The 24,964-nt window shown below is 33.8% G+C and overlaps 1 protein-coding gene and 1 long non-coding RNA gene across 7 annotated transcripts in view; one reads left to right on the forward strand and one right to left on the reverse strand.

Moving 5' to 3' along the window:
- The window catches only part of LOC128200470 (uncharacterized), a 26,660-nt gene extending 5,595 nt beyond the window's left edge, over positions 1 to 21,065 (forward strand). The window contains exon 3 of the long non-coding RNA XR_008252733.1: positions 20,842 to 21,065. This is a non-coding gene — a long non-coding RNA (uncharacterized LOC128200470). The remainder of the gene's footprint in view (positions 1 to 20,841) is intronic.
- Positions 1 to 24,964, reverse strand: part of LOC116412933 (AF4/FMR2 family member 3) — a 309,889-nt gene that overhangs the window by 149,180 nt on the left and 135,745 nt on the right. For all 6 annotated transcript variants that reach the window (XM_052893985.1, XM_052893983.1, XM_052893981.1 and 3 more), the window contains one exon: positions 1,283 to 1,475. In XM_052893985.1, coding sequence (XP_052749945.1) covers positions 1,283 to 1,475 — 193 coding nt within the window. The remainder of the gene's footprint in view (positions 1 to 1,282; positions 1,476 to 24,964) is intronic.

Consider the following 24,964-nt stretch of genomic DNA (forward strand, 5'->3'; position numbering starts at 1 on the left):
ACTATTGCGAAGCACATTTTTAGTGAATGTTGTACTAAGAAACCAGAAGAATTTCCATAACATTTATGACTACATTTTTCAGGTGAACGAAACTAAAATAAATTTATGAAATCATAAGCGGCCGTAATTCGGGTTTCCTTTTCCTGCGAAATATTCCATCCATTTCGCGCGGCGAATTCGGAAACTGTTGTTAGGTTTACACCTATTTTATGTTTTTAATAAAAATATTATGTACTTTTTGTGTAACAAGCAAAATAAACAGAAAAATAATACTCGTAAAATGAACATAATTTCTCTTTATTTATGTTGAAATCTTACTATATTAATTATACATACGAAAATGTATGATGTATGGATGGATGCATGTTTGTTACTCTTTCACGCGAAAACTATTGAACGGAAAAACATAAAATTTAGTATATGGATAGCTTATACCCTAACTTAGCGCATACGATACTTTAAATATCTACTAATGCACGCGGGCAAAGCCACGGGAAACCGTTAGTAAGTGATGTCAATAAAGCGACTATACTTTAGTGGTATAGACAGATCGTAGACATAGATATCGTAACTCGCAAAGCACCCCAATAGTGGGAAGCCTATGCCATCAGTATACAGTTAAATGCTGGCATGATGATAGACAGATTGTAGTACAAGATCTATTCTAATTTAGGGATGATTCATATTGACGCGGAGGCCGCAACATATATCTCGCATGTGTTAGTGTCAAGTATCAGTCGAAAGTGTCAGCTAGTTAATAAACAGTTTGTCTCAATTCATTCGCTACTATGACGCCGCACCTAATTCCATATTTCCTCAATAGATCGTCTATTAAAAGGTTCTTAATCGGGGTCTGTGGATAAACATTGGTTTGTTAAACAAAAAAATTTCGTAAGTATTGTTGTCTGTTTGTAATGAATGATTGACACGACCGTAAGTCGACAGTCTATTGACGTGCAATAATATGAATTAATTGATTGATTTTTCTATTTGCTAGTAATTTAATTTAGAGTATATTTCTGAGATAATATCGAGAAATTTTGGAATTTAGTGAGAGAAATTTTCTCTCAATAAATTGTATTGAAATAGTCAACAGAATACTTGTATTTATTATTTATGTGCGATCAGTAAACCCTTAAAGAAATCGCTACCTAACTGCGGAATTTGTCATAATAGCAATTGAGTTGACGACCAAATTATTAATTTTGATTGATAAAGAAAAAAACTGAAAAACATACGGTATACGTAGCTCTTTTCTAAGATAATGGAAGAGAAAACTTACCCTGAACGGTGCCGGGAAGAGTGACGAGGCGTCCGGCTCGGCGGCGTGCGCGTGCGACATCTGGTTAGCGCGAGCGAGCCGCTCGCGTTCGCGGTCTCGCTCGCGGTCGCGTGTGTCGCGGCCCGACCACGCGCCGCCGGAGCCGCCGCCGCCGCCACCGCCGCCGCCGCGGTCGCGCTCCCACTTCTCGTACCTGTGACAATGTGAAGTCACCTTTACTATGTTTCAACCATTATTCCGATCAAAATAATCAAAACACTTGCAAAAATTCGTACTAAATACAATAATTTTAATAAAGCAATTTATTGATAGATTAAAATATATTATTCTAAGTATTATATGTGTGTATGTAGGGACTGTGGAGCGTATAAGCTTGGTGTTGTTACTGTTAGTTGTTGAGGAGAAATTAAAATCTCTTAAGATGTTACAACATGATGCATATTTATTTTCAATTTTACAGTAAAATTTGAAACATTTTAGTATATATAGATAATAATTCTGAACAGAGAGAAAGGTCATTGACATTACACAAAAATGAATGCCCATTTCTATTGGGTTGCATATATATTTCATTAATACGGTATACTAAAAATATACACTTCATTAAAAACCTAAATGTCTTATTAATTATATGTATGTACCATATACATGTATATAAATTATATACAAAACAGAATACAATAAACTGAAGGCCATGCGACGTCAAACGATCGCATATATGACCACCCAACTCTATTACACAAACAATAACAAAACAATAACAAAAATTGGCCATTTAAGACATGCTAAATTGCTTATGGCTTAGCTAAAACTCCTACGCCATAACAGTAATTATTAAGAAAATGCCACGACGCAGTTACCGTACGTCTATCGTCACATAGTATATCAACGTAACGAATCCTACTAATAGCATAAATATGAAAGTTTGTAAAGAAATTTGATGTATATATATATATATATATCCTCAGGAATGGTAACACATGGGACGTATCATGAGCGAAACAGTATACTCTATTATGTCCATTGACCACAACTGGACATAAACCTTCCATTGGGGGGTTTGTCAGTAGTTGCCACGATGGCAAATGGGCCAATAAACGATGAGATGTGTCGTAGATATACAAAATAAGGTGCATTTGAGTTTAGAACGCAGAATCGCGTTTTTAAATGTAGATTTTATTTCGCAACAGGCAGTTTTATGCTCCACAAAAGTAAACCACGGCTTTAATTGTGATAAAATTAATATGGGACCATGACGAGAACAAACCTTTTTCACCTATCTCCGAAAAATTGCGAAGCTGTATCACCTTTAACAAAAACTTTAATTTTATTATAATGTTTATATAAATATAATAAATTTAGTCGAGGCAACTATTTCATGCATTCTCTCCTATCCAGCTCTATTCCAGGCCATATCTTTGACCTTCCTACATGTGACACGCGGTGTTTCTATATCTGTCCCATGCAATAATTTCTCGGTCTTCCCATCCTCTTTTACCCTTTATTTTCCTTTCCAGTATGCTCTTTAAAAATCAAAACAAAAATGGTAATAGGAAATATGAGTACATTTCTATTTTAGATTCACAATCCTGATAGTGTAAAAAGTCATGTTACTACCTGAATATATTTCCCTACTGTCTATCTTTAGCTGCGCTTATGTGTATATCTTTCAATTTTCATTTAAATCGATTCAATAGTTTAGCTGTCTAAACATAACAAACAGACTGACTCACTATCGCATTTAGAATATTAAGTGTGGATGGATATCGTACGGATACAGTGACGCGCATTTATTGGGGAAAATTTTGTAACAATTTTACACAGAGCCATCGACCTCACACAATATTAAAATTTGATATTCTGATAGTTAGTCACTGATTTAAAGAAAATCCAAGATACACACAAGAGACTAGAAAGCACATTCAATTAAAGTATGCACTGATTGCTAATCAGCCAGCGATGTTTGTTGTCACATATGCTAATATGTTTAACAAATTTTATAAAAATACTAGGAGCTTCCCATGACTTGGCTCATGTGAATTATTATATACAGTATCATATGTGTTAAGTTATAATATAACCTGCCAATCCATCAAATTTCATGAAATCCGTACAGCTATTTAATCATGATTCAGTAACCACAAACACACAAACATTTTTACAAATCTTCACCATTATAATATATTATTGATACAATATAGTAAATACAGAATAATACAAATATATATTGGCTTTTCCTACGACAAATAGCATATGTATGTCAATTTTAAATTGTAACAGTTTTATATCTAACTTTTATATTGAAATATGAGCCTTAATTCTTTGTATAATAAAGTCTGATACGTGAAATAAATATCTAATAATAATGACGATGGTTAGTAATGAGGGCATTAAGTAATCATCATGAGCATTAACTAATAAGAGTAAATGCATTTTAAACGAGGTACACCGGCTAGTTTATTTAAATTAATAAAGTTAAGTTACAAATGATGAAATAATATTATCGATAAAATAGTTTAAACAATAAAAGCGCAGTTACGGCTGTGTATTGCCCGTAAAATATATCAATAAAGTGACGGTAACGACGGACGTTCAACAAGTCCCCCGGTGCAATTATTTTATTCACTGTTGCGTTTTAAGAGTGTACCACGCAATCAAATACAACAATGACAAACAAGGAAAATTTTGCTTTATAAATAATTAAGGATTCCACAATAAAAAGACTTCAATCGTGGCAAAATCAAATAAACTAATGAACCTCTGCCTCATTCGTGTTTCTACTGTGAAGCAGTTGTGTTTGCATGGCTGTGTTTCGGTTTGAAGGATGGAATATGGCGTGAATTTACAGGGTACAGAGGAATAACACCTGAATCCTCAGGAATGGCAACGCATGGTTGGTATCAAGGGCGAAACAGTATACTCTGTTATGTCCATGGTACTGCTCATGTCTATAGGCGACGGTTAATACTTTTCATCAGGTGGGCCGTCAGCTTGTTTGCCATTCTAAGTTGTATAAAAAAAAGAAAAAAAAAAAAACCGTTTTTGATAAAATTCCTATTTTAAAAGCATTTGGGAAAATCTTTATCCTTTCAAATAAAGAATTTCCCAAATCAGTTTATAAATGACAGAGATATGAGGTAACAACTATAAAAAATATTACCGAATTGAAATCTTCTTTTTTGAAGTCATTTGAAAAAAAAACGAATAGTTCAACCATGACAAAACACACAGATGAACGAAGAGATATTGTGTAAATATATTGAAAATATTATAATTTGGAACACGCATCGTGTATCTAGAGTTAATTTTACATTGTAAGGAGGAGTTTGCTCCGCCGAGAAAAATGGCAGCTTAATCGTCACAAAATTAACGTGGCTCTATATGCGAGCAAACTTGTTGATTACAAAAAAAATATCAAATTCTATGGAAAATCATCATTGTTGATTGTAGGTGAATTCATCACAATGGGTCAACCGATAATACTCCAACCTATCATACTGATCCCTCACCAACGAAAACCAATAGTATATTTGGGGTTATTATTCTATTTCCAAACATTAAAAAACTTATTCCAAACACATATTTTAAGGTAGTACTATATTCATCTCAGTAAAAGAAATTTGTTGCCAATGAAGGTACTTCCTTTGAATCAAACCCAATCGTACCATCAATTTTAATACATTATAAAATGTAACTGCCTACATGTGATAATGTATCACATGTAGGTGTAACTGAGTCAGCCGCTAATCCTTTGCGCAAAGACTGTGACAGTTACATCTCCGGATCACTTATGGGATTTCCGTAACTGAATATCCAATGACACTCGTAATGTGAAATAGGGAAACTTGTGGCAACATTTACGATAGATCGAAATATTTTCCTCCTTCGTGATGTAAGTGTAACACACTATAACTACAGTTTGAGCTCCTCTGACGTCACCAACTGTAACTACAGTTTGAGTTTCCCAGAGGCCTTTACCCGAATTATCGTGTTACTGTCGATAACGAGAATAATTGACACTATACCATGTGCTCTTTGATTTAAGGTTTGTTTTATATTCGCTGAAAATTGGACAATGTGTTGAGCAAAAACTAAGCTTCTATTACTTACTACAGTTTTTGCCTGCATGAATTAGAATACAAAAAGGATACATTAAGAAGCAGAAATGTTGAAAATTTTTCAATTGTCTTTGATGTTGTTTATGAACATTTTTGATTTGTGATATGGTCCTATCTATGGTATAGTTTATTTTCATTTAAAAACCAAACTACTCAGCCGATTTCGATAAAATTTCTACAGTGATCCAATCTAAAAAATATATATTTTCCAATAAGAAAAGAATTTTTCCAAATCAGTTCATAGTTGACGTACTTGTCTTCTGTTCAACAAACAAAAAAAAATGCAACCGAATAGAGAAACTGCTCCTTTTTTTGAAATCGATTGAAAACATAACGAGACAGCTCAAAACTCTCGACCCATACGCGTGTGTACGTCTTACACGGCACGTCCTTGGCTCGTGTGTTATGGAGCGAGTTTTCACTTCGATTCATTATGACGCCGATCGAGCGCCGCCCGTCACGCTCCGCCGCCGGTAATGACCGCGTGACGCTGAACTAACACCGTGTTTGTTACACCATTCATTACTGGTTTTTTATATAATTATTGTAGCCCATTGTTGTGTCTCATAATATGCGAAATTATTGCTCAACATCTTTCATGGTACGGAGGGAAAATTTACAAGAGCACGATCCGGCCTACTATTTTAATAAGGATTGTTTTTTTATTAATGGTGCCAGTGCAGGTACTAATGCTATGATGATGGTATATAACAGCAGGGTACTAGTGAATGATGATTCGGTCGAGGTAAATTCACCAGGAATTGTGAACGGAGTGTTGGCTAAGAAAAGACGGATGAAAAACGAGTGCAAGTAGCTGAGATGCGGTCGTCAAGACAGAAGTGTGGCGTGACAAGGATGGACAAGATTATTAATAAGTTTATCAGAAAAAGTATTAGTCAAAGAAAGTAGCGCCAGTGATAGAAAAGTTACGAAGTAAGTCTTGGTATGGACATAAAATTGTCTTGGTATGGACATATGATGTGCAGAGATGATGATATTGTTAACCGCCTTCAAAAAAGGAGGAGAGAGAAAAAGAAGAATAGTATTAAGAATGTATGTAGACGGTTATAAAGTAAATGTTAAACTAAAAATAAAATTAATAAACGATACAAAATTATATATATATATATATATATATATATATATATATATATATATATATATATATATATATATATATATATATATATATATATATATATATATATATATATATATATATATATATATATATATATATATATATATGTCTAATCCTAATAATTCTTCACTGAGTACCTTGATTTATATCAAAGTATAGATATAAAAAATGTTTTCGTTATTAAATCATTGGAAGTAGAGCCGTAATTTTAATTAATTCATGTATTTAAATTTGTAAGTAACACATGCATATTACGAACCACAGAAAAATAATCCAAATTCAAATTTAAAGAATTGAACTGATTTGGGGAATATTTAGTCCAATTGCAACACGCTAACGTCAAATAATATTGATGATACTCGATGCTTTACCTATATAATCTAAAGCCTCACCCTAGTATAACGTCACACACATTACGGTACTCAAGTAGACATGTGTGTGCATAGTAATTCATAAAATACATAGTTCACACGGGGGAATAATTACGAAACAAAGTTCCGTACTTTCACCTTCCGCTGTCAGCTGTTCGAAAAAATTTATTTGCAAAGGTAATTATATTGAGCTACCTCCAAATCGATATGGAACACGATATTATGACATTTATACAGCAAATGTGCTGTATGAACACAATGTAACTTACTATTAACCTAATAGTAATAGTAATACTAAACTAGTAGTAATAATGAATGAAAAATGAAAAAAAAACTCTCTATTGTTTTCTTCAAAGAATGACACACTGATTACACAGATTAATAATATGCACACAAAAAAAAAAATAGAAAATAATCTTAACTTATTTATAAAAGCAAGATAAAGAATACCTTTATTTATAAACTATTGACTTCTCAAACGACACGAGTTGGAAACTTCATTAATTAAACTTTTGTTAAAATTTTCCACTGATCTGCAAGTGTGTAAAAATTCCATTAAAGAAAAAAAACTACCTTGATAGATAGGAATAAGGAAATGTATTATATTTCAACAGAAAAATATTTATAAGACTTAGTAACGTTAATAATAAATATATTAAAAAATAAGGTGACACAAAAAAGGAAAATTACAATGATAGATATGGTATAATGTATATACCTATATAACTGTATTTTTTTTTATGGGTGAAAATGGTATGGTAACCCCGCCTGCGCTAACGGGATACGCTGGCAGAGCACCAGTGAAGGGTGATAGATGAGAATGAAAACAGGCCAGGTAGCCCATCATGATGAATTCATCAGGAATTAACCATGATAATTTCCAGGGAGAACTGCGAGGAGGTCGACCTGGTTGGGCTATATTGCTAGCAATGGGATTCTCAGTCTCCATTACTAACAATCCCTTTCCCCCCCCCCCCCCATAACCACCCATTGACACAATTATAACTGTATTACAACAAGCAATCAAGTGGCGTTGGAATTAATAGGTAAGATATAGGTACCCAAGAAGCAACCCATGCACGTGACTTTCTGCATAGTACCCCTCTGGTGAATATTATATAAATAATGGGAATACAACGTATTTGAAGGACCACCCGTGGCCTAACTAGAATGCATTACACAACAAATGCTTAACGGTAACCACTGAACGTTACATTTTTATAGGGTTACCAATCACTCAGATTTAAGTATTGACCTTATTTAAAAAAAAGCATAAAAAAGTAAATGAAATCGGGTATTATTATATAGGTATTAAGGTTCTTTTTACAATACAATGTTTTTAAAGTTTCAGTACATTATGCCTTTTAATTATACGTTTGTGTTATTGTACTAACTATGTATGTGAGAGTAAAGCTCACTCAGTTGATGAAATAAATAAATAAAACTATTGAAATAAAATATCTAATTACGGGTGACGCTTCATGTTTTCGTGGTAATAACAAATGGAATGAAATCTTATCTCTGTTCTATATTATATCAACAATATCCTACATTATCATCATAACGACCTATTAACATCCCACAGCTGGGCACGGCTTCGCAGAATGATAAATTATCGATCATTGGTTACTATCACCTAGCTAGGCGGCCGAGAATCCGGTTTTATTTCGAGGTTTCCTACTCTAGCAGTGATATATTATTGTACTTTATTCCCCTAATTGCCTCTTATGACATCTTGTGGACGAAAAAGAGTTGTGACAGATTGTATTCTTACTGCGTCGTTACATTGAAATAAATCACAGTTAATTTTTTTATACAATTTAGAACAGCGAACAAGCTGACGGCCCACCTAATGGAAAGTGATAACCGTCGTATATATATAAACAGTTAAAATAATAAATTCAACATAGACAAAATAACATTTGAACTACAAAATCGTGTTCCACAAAAAAATAACCGTTTCAATTGTGGCAAAAGCTTTAATAAAAAAAAATTATAGAATTAAACTGCTGAACTGATGTTGATAAAATTTATCTATTTGCTATCTTTTTGAAAGTACATGCTTTCAGATAAAAAGAATTTCCAAAAATCGGTTTATAACTAACTGACAGAGTTATGAGGTAATAAACATATACAAAAAAAAATATAGTCAAATTGAGAACCTCCTTATTTTTAAAGTCGGTTGAAAAACTAACCCAGTTTCGTTGAAATTATCATAGAAATAACAATGAAATTACTAACAAATCGAGATATTCAAATAAATAATCGATTTTTTATTTACGTTCTACTATTTGATATCAGACAAAGTTACACGGTCGGATCGATTATTCGTTTACATTGAATTCAATTGAAACAGACCATTATAACTTTACAACTGGCAACCCTGCATTTAAAGTAACACGATTGTATATGGCGTGTTGTATTTACCATTTAGTCGCGTTCCAAACGAGATAAGAACAACAAACACCGTGTCGCGGTGTTGCCTTACTTTCAATCGCCGACTCGGTAATGTAACGGGCGAAACGAACCTCACACGTAGTTCGTATAGGGGTTATTAGACTATCACAAGTAGAGGGTCAGCATATCTCTTTACGTACGTGTATATGTATGCATATATGTATATATGTGTAGCAATTTTTTCATAATGTATGTCAATGATAAGAGTCATATTAATATTCAAAATTAGAAAGAAAGAAACATAATTTATTTAGTGATGTAGACATTACAATAGTTAACAATAAAAAAAAAAAACAAATTTTAGTAACTAAAAAGGCTCTTACTCAGTAAGTGTCGGGAGTCCTTACGGTTCACCGACACTGGTCTTCCGTAAGATTCTATATAAAGAGTACTGTTGCAAAAATTACATTATAATATACAGGTGAGCCGAAAACAGAAAGATATATCAATCCGATATACAGTGATATGAGTAGTACTCATGAGTTAAAAAATTTTTCACAAAAACAATATTTTTTTACAAAAATAACTGCAACAAATAATTGCAATTTTGCATCAAAATTGCAATTATCACAGTTATCTTGTTGTTGATTTCAGTTCCTGAAGGTCTAATTTAAAATCTGTATTTTTTATATTGATACGCCATAGAGAAGTGATCTATTTCTAAAATCCACGCCTATAAAGTACCGGATAAAATACTAGTCTATAACGTTACAAAATTAGTTTATTAATAGCTAAACCACTTCCGAGCCGCTAAATGTGGAAGGGATTTAGTGTCAAATGATCCATAAAAATTAACAACTCGATCGGTAAGTTAACTCCGTCGATATTTATGCCGATTCTTTAAAGTTTTCTTCGACATAAATATGGGGGAACTCCGATTTGAAATTTAGCTGATTTCCAAGCAAGCTCCTTTGAGCTTAGAAAAAAAAGAAATAGTATTGAGACATCGATTTCTATTCATACCTACCTACGGTTAGAATCGTACATTATTGTTTGTATTATCAGTTAGTAATTTTCATTTGTTATCGAAATAAAAAAATGTATTTTCCATCCGACGATAATATTGGATAAGCCTTTGGGAAAACCATAAGAGTTATCTTTGTGGGAAAACCATCTAGTATTTAAAATATTAAAACTTGTAAAACAAATGCAAATTTCAATTTTTGTTAAGTTCGTTATAAATTGCCTATTGAGTAACCTAACCTTATTTAACAGATAATTTGCGGATATAAATAAATTATAAAAAATATCTCTAATTATAATAATATTATTTTGTAAAACAAACACTACAAACAAAAAACAAACTGTTGTAAATTTGTAAAATAAGTACTTAAGTGCAAACAGAAAAATAAAATAAAAGCATTTAACATTATAAAACAAATAAAAAAATAATCCCAATTATTGGCTACATAAAAAGAAATTAACGTACGTGTACATAATAAATGTAATACGAAATACGTGGGTGAAGGAGTAATACCGAGGCCGCTTCGTGTCATAGGTTCCGCGGTCACTGACACTACACATATTATATTTGGTTGACGGAAAATGATGATAAACATTTATACCCTTATTAGATTTATATATAGACCGTACACTGTCAAATATAATGGAAGTCGCTTGGCTTTTCTCGGTATTAAGCAAACACGGCGGAATGTTTTATGATATGAAAATGTTATTATAATTTCCCTTACGCTAGCAGTATATCAGCTCTGTGGTCCCGGCATAGGATAGGCCGCCCCTTCCTAGTGTCGTAAGAAGTGACCAAGGGGACTTAATGGTTGAAGGATGGGCAATAGCATTCCTCTAAAAATATCACGAAAGCCTAACTGCGGTTATCAACCCGCCTGCCAAGCGTGGGAACTACTGGCAAAATCCCCCAAGAGGGAGGCCTATGTTCAACAGTGGACAGTACGGCTGATATCATCTTTATCATTGTGACAAATTCACCAGTAATGAATCGTGATGGTTCCCAAGTGGGACCGTTTAGAAGTCAACCTCACATAGTATATTGGTAGCAATTGTTAATAATGGGGACTAGCAGCCCCGTTACAAACAATATACACGGTCCTTCCTGATAACCATAATTTCATCTTGACCCATAAAAAATATAAAAATAAGTTGGTTAATTAATCACGCTTAATTGACTAAATAGATTTGATTGAATTTTGGTGTACATACACATAGATTAAAAGGTATGGTATGGCACTTTTTATTCACATTTACATGGCCAATGATGTGGGACATACAACTTTACAGTACAGGAGAAAATTAAAGAGATGTTTACTAGGAATTGCCTTAGATGTGGGCGTATCGTTCGAATTACGGGTGAACGTACGCAAAGCCCTTGTTGGTTGAGACGCGATGATTTCACGTGGTAACAAATAATGAAATCCAGAATTGTTGCGAAGCGATAAACAATAAAAATATTACCCAATACTAACTCAATACCGGAATAAAAAATACCCTAGGCGTTAATCGAGGGTATAATATACGCATGGATCAAGTGTCATCCAAAACCATTTAACCCATTTATGCGTGGTTGAGAAACGAAATATATAAGTCATCATTATCATCATCATACCAGCTTTTAACTATCCACTGCTGAATATAGGCCTCCCCCATAAAGGAGGTTTTGCTAAAAATTACCACGCTTGGCAGGCAGGTTGGCAACGGCAGTTAGGTTTGGGTCATGTTTAAAGAGGGACCCTGCTGCCCTTTCCTCGACTATTAAGTTCCCTTAGTCGCCTCTTACAGCTTTAAGAAGAAAGAAAGGGGTAGTCCAGTCTGTGCCAAAACTAAACATTTTAATATTTGCAACAAATAAAAGTGACTCTGTCCGTACAACTAGATTCCACCGCTCATCATGAATTTTGGCACACAGATAATAATTAAAACGGAGAAGAATGTAAGCTATTTTTTATCTTTGTCAATCAATATCACTGTAGCTCCAGATAAAGCCCGCGGGCGTACTTCGTAAATGTGAAAGTGTGTTTGTTTGTTACATTTGACGGCGTATTAACAACGCAACTAATTGTCATGAAATCTTATAAACATTATAACCATAAATATAAACCAAACTATCTAATGCGAAAGTTTAAGTCTCGAAATTTGACAAAGACGTATACTATATTTGGGACAGAGAAGGACCTAGGCAACTTTCTATCCCGCTCGATCAATGTATTCCGGTCACGTGAACAAAGCCATTGGTAAAGACTAGTAAACAATATATATTAAATGTATTTACTGGGGTGTAAAGTCACTGTCGATTAACTCTCTTTCGAAATTATTACACCAATTTAACAAAATTCACATCAAAGTTTTAATCAACAGAGTTTATAATTTTGTTCATTAACAACAAGCCTAATTAAAATTTGATATTGACTGGTGAAGTGAAAAGAATGCTTTTGAATAAAAAAAAGAAGTGATCCGTAAGGAAAGTGGAGTGAATATTTCGGCAAAGTTATAAAGTTCATAAGAAGGGCATCGTAGAATTAATCGACCCGGGCCTCGCCCGACATTAATTTGTCTAAAAGCAAACGTATTAAAAGCATTCATCGTTCGTTTACGACACGTAACTGAACGGAATCGCATTATTACATTATTCGCCAAACATGAATACTTTTGAAGTCAATCGTAAGTAGCGCGTAAGTCTTCGTTAGGACCTACGACCGAATGGATCTTTAATTTAATTACAGTATTTGCCCTTTCAAGTCGATAGTAGGTAATCGTAATTCTTCGTTAGTCTCCCATTAGCACTTTCGACCGGACGAATCTTTTATTTAATTTTATTATCCGCCAAACATATGTCAATACTTTTGAAGTCCGTCGTAAATGTTCGTAAGTTTTCGTTAGTATCCATTAGGAACTTAGTCGGGATTAATCTTTAATAAAATTATAGTTTAAACAATTTTTTTTTAAATTCATCATAAGGCTTCGAAAACGAATGCTAGACTTCATTAGGACCTCCGGTCTGTAGGGTCTTTAATGTGAGGGCCGTTCACACATCTCCATCTTCAGACCCCGTTGAAGACTGGTAAAAAAAATGTTTATATTACACTTTATATAATAGCAAATACAGTAAATATTAATAAAAAGTTTTTTTTTTTTGCGTAAATACATTTGTAAGTAAATAACTAATGTAAAATTGGTATAATTTTTATTTTCAAATGATTCAAACTTCAGATACGTATAGGCGTTAAATTACTACTCAGCTAAATTACTAAAACAGTGCGGACTGGCTTAAGGTTGCGTAAGGCTATAAAAAATCCCATTTAGATTATTCTGTTTTAAACTTTATTACGGAAGTGTTTACATGTTTCGTGCACGGTACAGTGGCGCGTTAATTACTGGGGTGCGGTTTTATATCGAAGAATACCACTTTAACAAACATATCAACACATAATAAAACGGGACTCGCCATGTTGTAGTTGGTAAAAAATAATTCCCTTATCAACAGATTTTAACAACAACTGTTTTTACGTTACTATATTTATTATGTACCTTTAAAAATGGATTGTGATGAATTTTTCTTGTTGAATAAATTTAAATACATATCGGTCTCATTAAATAATTAATTTAAAATTAATCATCTCAAACAGTCTTACACATTTTGGTATGAATAATTTTCATAATTTACTAATTTTAATGAGCATATCTCGCACAATTCTTCTAAACCAATGAATGATTAAACATCCTTGAAATGAGAAATTGACTGTTATTGCAAATGCCAGTTATTGTGCATTAACTTTTTTTATTACGTAGACAGTTAATGAAAACAAATCGTGACGGAGCCCAAACCCGGAACTGCGTGAATAGTGCTTTAAACGCACGATTTCTTTTCTCTCATTTCATTAGTGTTTTAAACAGTGTTAAACGTTATAGTTATTCTGAGACCATTATTAGCTAATTTTCGTTTTAGCAACGCAAAAGCTGGTAAATAAATGAGCGGAGCTACATTTGTCAACGGCGCAGTTAAGTAGTACGAGCAATAATTAACGAGTCAGTCGGCGCCGAGTAATAACGGGCAAACTTGATACATAGGGTTAGCACTTTTGAGATTAAAATACTTTTTTTTTTAACCATCACTTGTGTGTACAATAAAGTATAAATAAAAATATCAACCATTAACTGTCTACTGCTAAACGGAGGCCTCTCTCATAAAAGGGGATTTGGAACCGAGTTCGACTTTGACAATGTTTTAAGAGGGGACACTGCTGCTCAGTCCTCGACTGTTAAGTTATTTTATTTGCCTCTTACGATACCTACAACAAGGGAACCGGTGGTCCATTCTATGCCCGGATCACACGGCCAACGCAAGTAACAACTTGTAAATCTTTACAGTTCTATTTCACTTCTAACATCCCTCGACTCGGTTTTTAGTACTTTTTTTTTAAAGTACAGACATTCGACCTTAACAATTTTATTATACGTATAGATTTAGGCACAGCTATAGTAATACAATTCACATTAATTTCACTATAAGAAACTTTAATAACTAAGTAATTGTTTTAAAACTGTACACCGCTAATTCCTACGCACAGCGTTAGCTTATACTAGTTTTAATATGATATATAAATATACGATAACAATAGAATATAAATATCTGTTGCTTCAAATAAACAATTATTAATATTAAAAGAATCGTGAAAGTTAAAAAATACACAAGTAACCGATTTAATTGACGTGCACAGAAAAATAATAACAAGTTAAGAATAGAATATGTACAGGCGACGGTTACCACCTTCAATCAGGCCGGCAGCTTGTTTACCATTCAATGGCGAATGATAAAAAATACGCAATTCAAAGAATAAATAGATATCAACTATAGATTAAACTGTTATAAACAAGTAAAAGTGTTGCGTTGCGTATTTATTTCTTCATATAAGTTGAGACACATTGTTGCGGAGCGTGGTCTCACGGTCGTTATAGATAGGTTATTTCGTAACGCGAGATAAGATAGATATAGAGAGAACAATCAATTTGATTTATGTATTCGGAACAATTATTAATTGATTAATATAATTAAAATATTCTTTTCATTAAAAAGCAACCTAAATGGCAACCAAGCAGATGGCCCACCTGATGCAGTTACCGTCGCCTATAGACATGAGCAGTACCATGGACATAACGGAGTATACTATTTCACTCATGATACAGGAATGGCAACGCATGGGGGATGCGTTGCCATTCCTGAGGACTCAGGTGTTATTTCTGTGTACACTGTAAATTCACTGCGATATCCTAACCCTTCAAACCGAATCACAAACTTTATTTTCGTAAAAGACAATTTAAAATCATATTGGTACGTATACATCTCTTAACTCTATCTCTACTATGATTTAACAAATAGACTCTACGGAACCATGTATATAGGAGTATGGATAAATTCATAAAAGAACCTCATAAATACAGATTTAGCCTCTGACATTTCAAAATCCTTCTCACCAGTATTATTGTTCATTTTAAAAATAAACAAAATTATGTTCATAATTTAATTCCGTATTTAGAAGAGCTAGTAATTTGAGATCTGTTCGCGTGGGTATTTCCTTCCATTTACAATTTTTTTTTTTAAATTGTCACCTATAGAACGCAATAGTCTTCGCTGCGCATTATATATAATTAGCCAATTTTGAGGATAATCTTACGATTCTAAAACAATATCGATTTAATCTAAATTAGACTGGATCAGAAGTCACATAAATTTTAGATAACCGTCTTATTAAGGTGACAGTCAATTTGCAGGGTATAGAAGTATAACACCTGAAATAACATATATCACAACCATCAATCACAGATTTATTCTGTAATGTCTATATGCGACGGTTATGGTTCCGTCCAACCATCCTTGTCAGCCATTGCGAGTTACATAAAAAAATATTAGATTACTAGCGACTTCGTCCATATGACCGGGATAAAAAATAACATACGTCTTTCTCCATTCCATATAGTACGTATACACCAAATTTCATGATTGGGAAAACCGTTATGGTGTAAAAGTAGTAGCAAATAAATCCACTTTCACATTTATTATTAAGAATAATCGTCTTGTATTGACACTGTTGACAACCCTAAAGAAATGCGCAAGAATGAAAGCAGTACGCTCGAAGCCCACCAAATATATTGAGACGTGTCCCTCGAACTTTAAACAACGTCGTTTCACCGACTTCAGGGTTGCGCAGCAAATAACGAATGTTTTATATCTGAATAGATTTACAAAATAATATTGACACGTGAACGCATCACGAGGCTGATGCGGTGGTGTGGATAAAAATATTTTTACTGGCAACATTAAGCAACGTCTGTTTTTATTTCCTTTTTGCGACGGTAACTTGTAAATGCAATATGTTTAAATGCGTTTTATATTATTGTGTGCCGCGATATTGAAAAACTTTTGGATAGGTATACAGACATATAGGTAAACATAGAATCACGTCATAGATTTCTCAGTCTGTCTGTATTTTATATTATATACATTTGTCAGTCTAGGTAAAGGCTTCACATACTTATCCACATCTCTCGTTTCATCCACTTTCATAACTCGTCCAATGCATGCCACACCAGTTTCAGAAACTTTCAACTTTCCTGTATCATAATTTGCGTTCGAATGTAATAATTTAAGAAGTTGTTTCCCAAAAAGAAACAAAATAAATAGTTATAGCTCATTTGATAAATATGACGATCTGTTTAGAATTGACGAATCTACTTCATAGTTGATAAAAAAAAAACTTAAATTGTAAACATTGTTTTTACACGTTTGAAGTATGTAGATAAAAATCATAGATGTAGTACGTACGTACTTACTACTTACTGAGAGACTGGCAATACAATCACAAAAACGAGACAAGTAAGTGAATCTAAATATATATAAATTTTAGTTATATTACTTTATAAAAAAATGCATTTTCATTTGTAACAGAACTTATGGCTGGACTAAGTACTACATTCACTTAAAATTAATTCCATTTCAAAACGTACTTTTTATTTTTTTCTTTTATACAACTTAGAATGGCAAACAAGCTGACGGCCCACCTGATGTAAAGTGGTAACCGTCGCCTATAGACATGAGCAGTACCATGGACATAACAGAGTATACTGTTTCGCCCATGATACCCCCCTTGCGTTGCCATTCCTGAGGACTCAGGTGTTATTCCTCTGTACCCTATAAATTTACTGCCATATCCCACCCTTCAAACCGAAACACAGCCATGCAAACACAACTGCTTCACGGTTGAAACACGAATGGGACAGAGGTACCTAAGCAATCGACTTTTGTACAAAGTCTCCCTCTGGTAAAACAAACTCCCGCCAAATCAGCTTCGAGCATATATTGTGCAAATTATTGTCCTATTGTCCATCTCGGTCTCACATATAGATTATTATATTTTCTCTCTTTTACAATGGCAATTTATATACTTCATAATCTAATATACAAACAATGTATCCCAGATTCAAATGTGACCTTCTGCAGTAAAATGCATAACAGTTTTAAGATATCTAATGGAGACACGAGTACACCGGACGCCACGTCGAGGGACCGGATGTGTTCATTGTTTTACTGCCGTTTTATAATCCAACGCTGTAATCGTTGCGGTCCTAAGACAACTCTGACCTCTTTGTAACCGACTTAAAAACAGGAGGATGCTTTTAACACATTAACTGATGATCCTGTTTAAATGCCTGCCTCAGTTCAGAATTATATGGGAGTCGTAATAATAAGCAATGGTGTGTGGATTTCATCGACTCGCGAGACCGGTACATGCGTAGTCCCGAAACTGTAAGTAGCGGCATACAAGTTGAGAAACAATACTGAAACGACCTACTAAATGTGACCAGTGAGTTCCTAGCAGTTCAAACGTTAATTCGACCAGAGAATCGGTAATAGTACTTTTTGCATGTCGATCACTCTCTAGTTACCCCCATTCCTTAGTTGACTTCATCCCCTATCTGTGATTCGAATATGACCTCTACGCGGTTTCATTTAGAAACCATAACTATTTATGACGATTTCGTCTCGATGAACCAACTGAGCCGACTTTACTTACTTATACTCCACATACTAATTTAATCATTGAAGTGTTACACTCTTATATCAGTCCCATATCAAGTTTGTCAAGCCTGAGAGGAAGTGTTTTTTTTTTTAATAATTTGTATGGTCAATTTGCATGCTTACACGATATCCTTGAATCATTATGACAGTGCATTTTGCATATCCGGCATTCCGGTTCACGTAACTTGGCGACGGGTGCCACCCACATGATAAAACTCACGAGAAATATTCCGATTTTTATACCCCAATAATATCATAAATATGGAAGGATGTAAAGATGTTTGGAAAAAAACGAATTAAAAGAATTTGATGCTTTAGTATGTTAAAAAAATTATAAATAACAAAATGAATTAACACCATTTCATCTATAAGTGACGAATTTATAGATACGTTTTCGTTACCTTACGTATGAGAAAGAATAAGATGTCGGATGTGGCTGTCTCGTTCCATATATGCAAATACAAAAACATTCATTTGCCAGCTGCCTAGAGGGACTGGTTCTCTAGACAAGTGGCAAGCGAATCCGTTGATAGAATCGTCATCGTTTGCGAGTCCATGAGATAGAATGAGATAACAACATCCGACGTCTCATTCCAACTCGTGGATTCGCATGTTATAACTATTCCATCACTAGATAAGCTTACCACTTGTCTAGGAACCCATTCAAATTCTATTATTTATTATGTTCCACAAAAAAAAACATTAACCTCAATCGTGGTTGAATAAGTTATATTGATTTAAAAACTAAACTATTAAGGAGATTTTAATAAAATTTTAAACCAATCTGAAAATATAACCTTTGACATAAGAAAAAGAATTTTCCAAACCAGTTTTAAACGGATGAATAGAACTATACAACCGAATTCACCTTATCATTCTTTTAGAAGTCGGTTGAGGAGCTATTCACATTCACGCCAGGCTTCAGTCGATTCTACATACTGAATATCTTGTAATTACAAGACAGGCACAAAGGATGAAATTACTGAACACCAGCTAAGTATTTATGAGAAGCGAACATGTTTACACTGAAGCTTTATACTGTGACACCGAGGTATATCGTGTTACACATATACTAAGCGCACGGAGGTTAATTCGAGTCACTACCAATTCCACTTATTAGATTATGGGGATTATCGCGCGCTGAAACGTTGACGAATGCGACGAAGCTGTTTGGGGGATAAATAGATTGATATCTCTTTTATTTGATGACGACAAATTGTTTTCGGCCATAAATACTACATTCACGACTGTTATCCTGGATGGGGTGGTCAGAGGAATAAATTGCCTTAATTGTGTTATTTTTCTGTGTTATTCTGTACTACTACTAGACTACTTTTGGAGTAGACTCCATTCTAAATAGAACGTATATAATAAACTTCATGATGATTAATTGAACCGTTAAGGCACTAAATAGAAACAAACAGACTCATTTTCACATTTAGGTATAATTTTAGTAAAATTATTAATACCTATCCAACTATCCAGTTCGACTAAGCACAGGTAGATATAATTTTAGAAAATAATATAAAGCCTATGTTATTATACAATGATAATACAGATTTCTATAGGTAAAAGAATTTTTAAAAGCGGTCGAGTAGTTTTAGAGTTTATCCATTACAAACACACAAACAAATCTTTCCCCTTTATAATATTAAGTACAAATAAAATCTACCGTATCGAATTGTAATCGGTGATATTTCCTACTAATGTTATGAGGAAAATGGGAAAACAGATATTTGTATATTTGATACTGAATAACAGTTCAGGGAAAGCTGAAGGTATTGTAATGATTCTCAGATAAAACATATTTCATATTAATCCATATTTTTTATCCTTTTACCCTGATACACGTGAACAAAATCGTACATATTACATTTGCTACTGTTATTAAATGAAATAAAAAGGTTTTTTTTTCTATTTACTAGATAACCTTCCCTGATAGATAATTATACCAATTGGATACATCATAAATGAACACATTTAATTCACATTTAACCATGGGGACAAGAATGATAATTATACAAGTTAGAAAGTCTATTATTTCCACTGACGAGCATGTTGTTTTTGATATTTCTACAATACACATTAATATCTTGTTCGTCTTAGAATTTTGAATATATAAACAGTTTGTTGATGTATCATACGTTGCGAAGCTATACAGAAATAATTAATGTTTGTTTTTTTACGCAACTAGTAAACAAGCTGACGTACCACCTGATGGAAAGTAGTAACCGTCGCCTATAGACATGAGCAGTACCATGGACATAAGAGTATACTGTTTCGCCTATGATACCCCCCATGCGTTGCCAATCCTGAGGACTCAGGTGTTATTATTCCTTTGTACCCTGTAAATTCATTGCCATATTCCACCCTTCAAACCGAAACACAGCCATGTAAACACAACTTTTTTTTTTTTTACAACACAGGGGGCAAACGAGCATGCGGCTCACCTGACGGCAAGTGACCACCGCCGCCCACGGTCACCCACAACACCAACGGCATTGCAGGTGTGCTAATGCTTCACGGTTGACTGCAAACGACTTTTGTACAAAGTCAATGTTGTTAATTAATTATATATTAATTAATTGAATTCTATGTATTGTATGTCATATGTGTTTTATATAAAACATATATCTTTAATAAAGTATTTACAAACATAATTCGAGAGTTTAACTCATCCCCAACCTCCCACCTTACATGGCGACCCTGCCAGAATTTGGTGGTCAAGTCGCGACACCTAGTTAGCGCGTAACTTAATATAATATAATTTAATAACCATTGCTAAGTTAAACCATAATAAGTGTAAATGTGACTAATGAAAAATGTCACTTTTACTGCAATAATGTGAGAGAGGGACGATTATTTATTGCCCAATATGCAACGTGTGCAGAAATTCCACAGTAATTAAACTTCAGTACCGGTAATAGAGAGAAGTTATTATTTCCATTACGCGAAGTTATGGCATACGACACATACTGTAACTTTTAAGAAGAGACGAACATGTTCAGCTCTAGAGATAATAATATATATATTGGACAACCAATATACAATATATCTGTTATTGGGCCAATATATGTATAGATATTACTAAAATATATATATAGATATTGCTATATATTATCCACCCCTATTCAGTATAAAGCTGCAACAATGAGTTTATCACTAGGTTTTTTTTATGGGTGAAAATGGAATGGTAGTAACCAGGAGCACCAGTGAAGGGTGACAGATGAGAATGAAAACAGGCCAGTTAGTCCATCATGATGAATTCATCAGGAATTAACCATGATAGTTTCCAGGGGGAACCGCGAGGAGGTCGACCTGGTTGGGTATATTGCTAGCAATGGGATACTCAGTCTCCATTACTAACAATCCCTTTCCCATTCATGCCACTTGGTTATATCAGTTATGACGACGAAAAGTCATAATCAGTGTGAAGTCATATATTATGTGAGTCCGTGTGGTCCCAGCATAGAATAGGCCACCCCCTTCTTGTCCCATGGGTGTCATAAGAGGAAACTGAGTCCCTCTTAAAACAACATCTCCAAAGCCCTACTGCGGTTGCCAATCCGCCTGCTTAGCGTGACAACTACTGGCAAATCCCCCCCTCTCCCATGGGAGAGGCTTATATTCAGCAGTGGACAGTTAAAGGCTGATATGGTGGTGATGTGAGTAACATTACATTATGTGAGTAACAGAGAATATACCTAAACACCCACTATAGTATCGTTAAGTTCTTATTATCTTTTATTAATTTACTTCACAGACTAAAAGGTTATCGATGGGATTGTATTTTTGTGTACGTTACATTATATCTTCGCAAATTCTGTACTAAATTTTATTTTTAATTGGAAATGTTTATTACTGTACTGGTTCCTACACATTAATACTAACTTTTACCCGCGACTTTGTTTGCGTGACTGGTACAAAACGTAGCCTATATCCTTCTCCATACCATATAGTACGTGTATACCAAATTTCATATTTATTGATAAAGCTGTTAGGGTGCTATAAGGTAAAAAAAAAAAACACCCTTTCACATTTGTAAAATTAGCAGGGTTTGTTGAATATTTTATAAAATAAATTATATACATACATTTACGAACATAACATTTACCAGAGGGAGACTTTGTACAAAAGTCGATTGCTTGGGTACCTCTGTTCCATTCGTGTTTCAACCGTGAAACAGTTATGTTTGCATGGCTGTGTTTCGGTTTGAAGGGTGGGATATGGCGTGAATTTACAGGGTATAGAGGAATAACATCTGAGTCCTCAGGAATGGCAACGCATGGGGGGTACCATGGGCGAAACAGTATACTCTGTTATGTCCATGGTATTACACATGTCTATAGGCGACGGTTACCACTTTCCATCAAGTGGGCCGTCAGCTAGTTTGACATTCTAAGTTGTATAAAAAAAACACAATTTTGTAAATACTTTATAGGTACTTGTTCGATCTACATGGTATTAAAAAAATAAATTGAATGTAAGATAAACTGTGGTATCAACCCTAAAAGCGTCTGAGACTTCGGGGCGATTATTTGAAAGAAATAGCAATATTATTCGCTTTATTTTATAGGAAAACTAGTTTTTACTCGCAACTTCGTCTGTATGATCGGGATATGTCGATTGACAGTAACAAATAGTAGACCAGAGATGCTCAAACAGTGGATCGTTTCACTTTGACTAAAAAAATGCATATTGTGTGGAAAATTTGTATCTATGCACACACTACCTAGATGACAATTCTGCATCACACATACTTGCAGCCTCTTAGAGTCAATCGTTCGTAATTTAGCAATATCGTGGTGGATCGTTAGTAGTTCAAGTTTGAGCACCACTGTAGTAGGCTATACCCTTCTTCAACCCATAAGTAATGGAGACTGAGAACCCCATTGCTAGCAATATATCCAACCAGGTCGACCTCCTGGCGGTTCCCCCTGGAAACCATCATGTTTAATTCTTGTCGAATTAATCATGGTGGGCCAACTGACCTGCATTCATTCTCACCTATCATCTTTCACTGGTGCCTCGTCGGTGTATACCGATAGCGCGGGCGGGGTTACCATTCCATTTTCACCCATTAAAAAAAAACCCATAAGTAGTACAAGTGTCTATATGAAATTTCAAGACGATTTGATTCGTTAAGGCGCCAAATATTATTATTATCTTTTCTATAAGCATTTTATTTCTTTTTTTTTTTTTGAGTATATATCTATTTGTTGTTAACAAATAACAATGTGTGTAATGTAAATAAATTATATATCTGTCTATCTAACAAACAAACAAATAAACAATCTCACTTTCACATTTATAATATTAAGAAGGATTAATATTTCAATATGATATATTTTATTGTATTCACAATTAAAATAAATCTACCAATACATAATATAAAAAGTGAAAGTTTGTATAGATATTTGGACAGTTAGATGTGTTGATGTTTATTACTCGATCACGCCTAAACAGCCGCAAACGATTGCATGATACAGTAGAAAAAAAAATTACTAAAATGTAACTGTTACTCATTCATTTATGACTCAATAAATATTTGATCGTGAGAAATTAATAACTGTGATTACAAGATTGACTTCGTATCGAAAAATCTCACTCAATGTATTGAGTGAGATTTTTCGATACAAAACTGTCAAAACGTCTGTCGTATACACACACACATGCACAAGCACACCCCTTTTTCCGCGATTCTTGTGGACAAAGCCGCAGGTGGGAGCAGGTATATTTCAATGAAACTTAATGAAAAAGCACACATGTTTTGTTGTAATTATCACAGACAAACTGTCACACGGGGGGGGGGGGGAGAGAGATTGTTAGTAACACGGACTACCAATCCCATTTAGCTTAACCCATTCCTTCCCACTGTCCTATTTTTAGGACACTATATTAGATTTTTTCTATCAAAATATTTTTTTTTGGTAGTAAAATATATTTACATCATTTTAATATATATTTTTAAAGTTGATCAATTTTGGTGAGTTAAAAAGGGCATTAGTTTTCATTTTATATATTGTATAACGAAAAAAAATACTTAGTTTAAAGTGCATAAAAACAACTTTATTATCTTTACTAAATATGTAATAACTAAAATCAGTTACAAAAAAAAATATAGAAACATGTTATATAACTTCAAAATGAACCGTACTATAAATATGACACTGGGAACATGTGTTTACTATTCAACGCGGAAACATGGTCAATCTAACAGTTGAGGAATTGAAAGTTTTTATAGGAATTTTATTTTTCTCTTCATATAACCACTTGCCTCAAAGCAAACTTTATTGGTATAGAGGTGAAGACGTACATATTCCATTTGTTGATTGAGCAATGTCAAGAAATTGTTTTGATAAAATAAAATCCTATTTGCATTTTAATGACAATTCAAAAATTGATAACATGGACAAAGCTTTTAAAATCTGCCCGTTTATCGATAAAACTAATGAATCATCACGTAAGTTTGGGATATTTGAAACCAATTTAGCTGTTGATGAAATGATCGTGAAATACTTTGGTCATCATGGAATCAAACAATTTATA

The sequence above is a fragment of the Galleria mellonella genome, unplaced genomic scaffold (assembly GCF_026898425.1).
Source record: "Galleria mellonella isolate WM207_F2 unplaced genomic scaffold, CSIRO_AGI_GalMel_v1 utg184, whole genome shotgun sequence".
In the NCBI taxonomy this organism is placed as follows: Eukaryota; Metazoa; Arthropoda; class Insecta; order Lepidoptera; family Pyralidae; genus Galleria; species Galleria mellonella.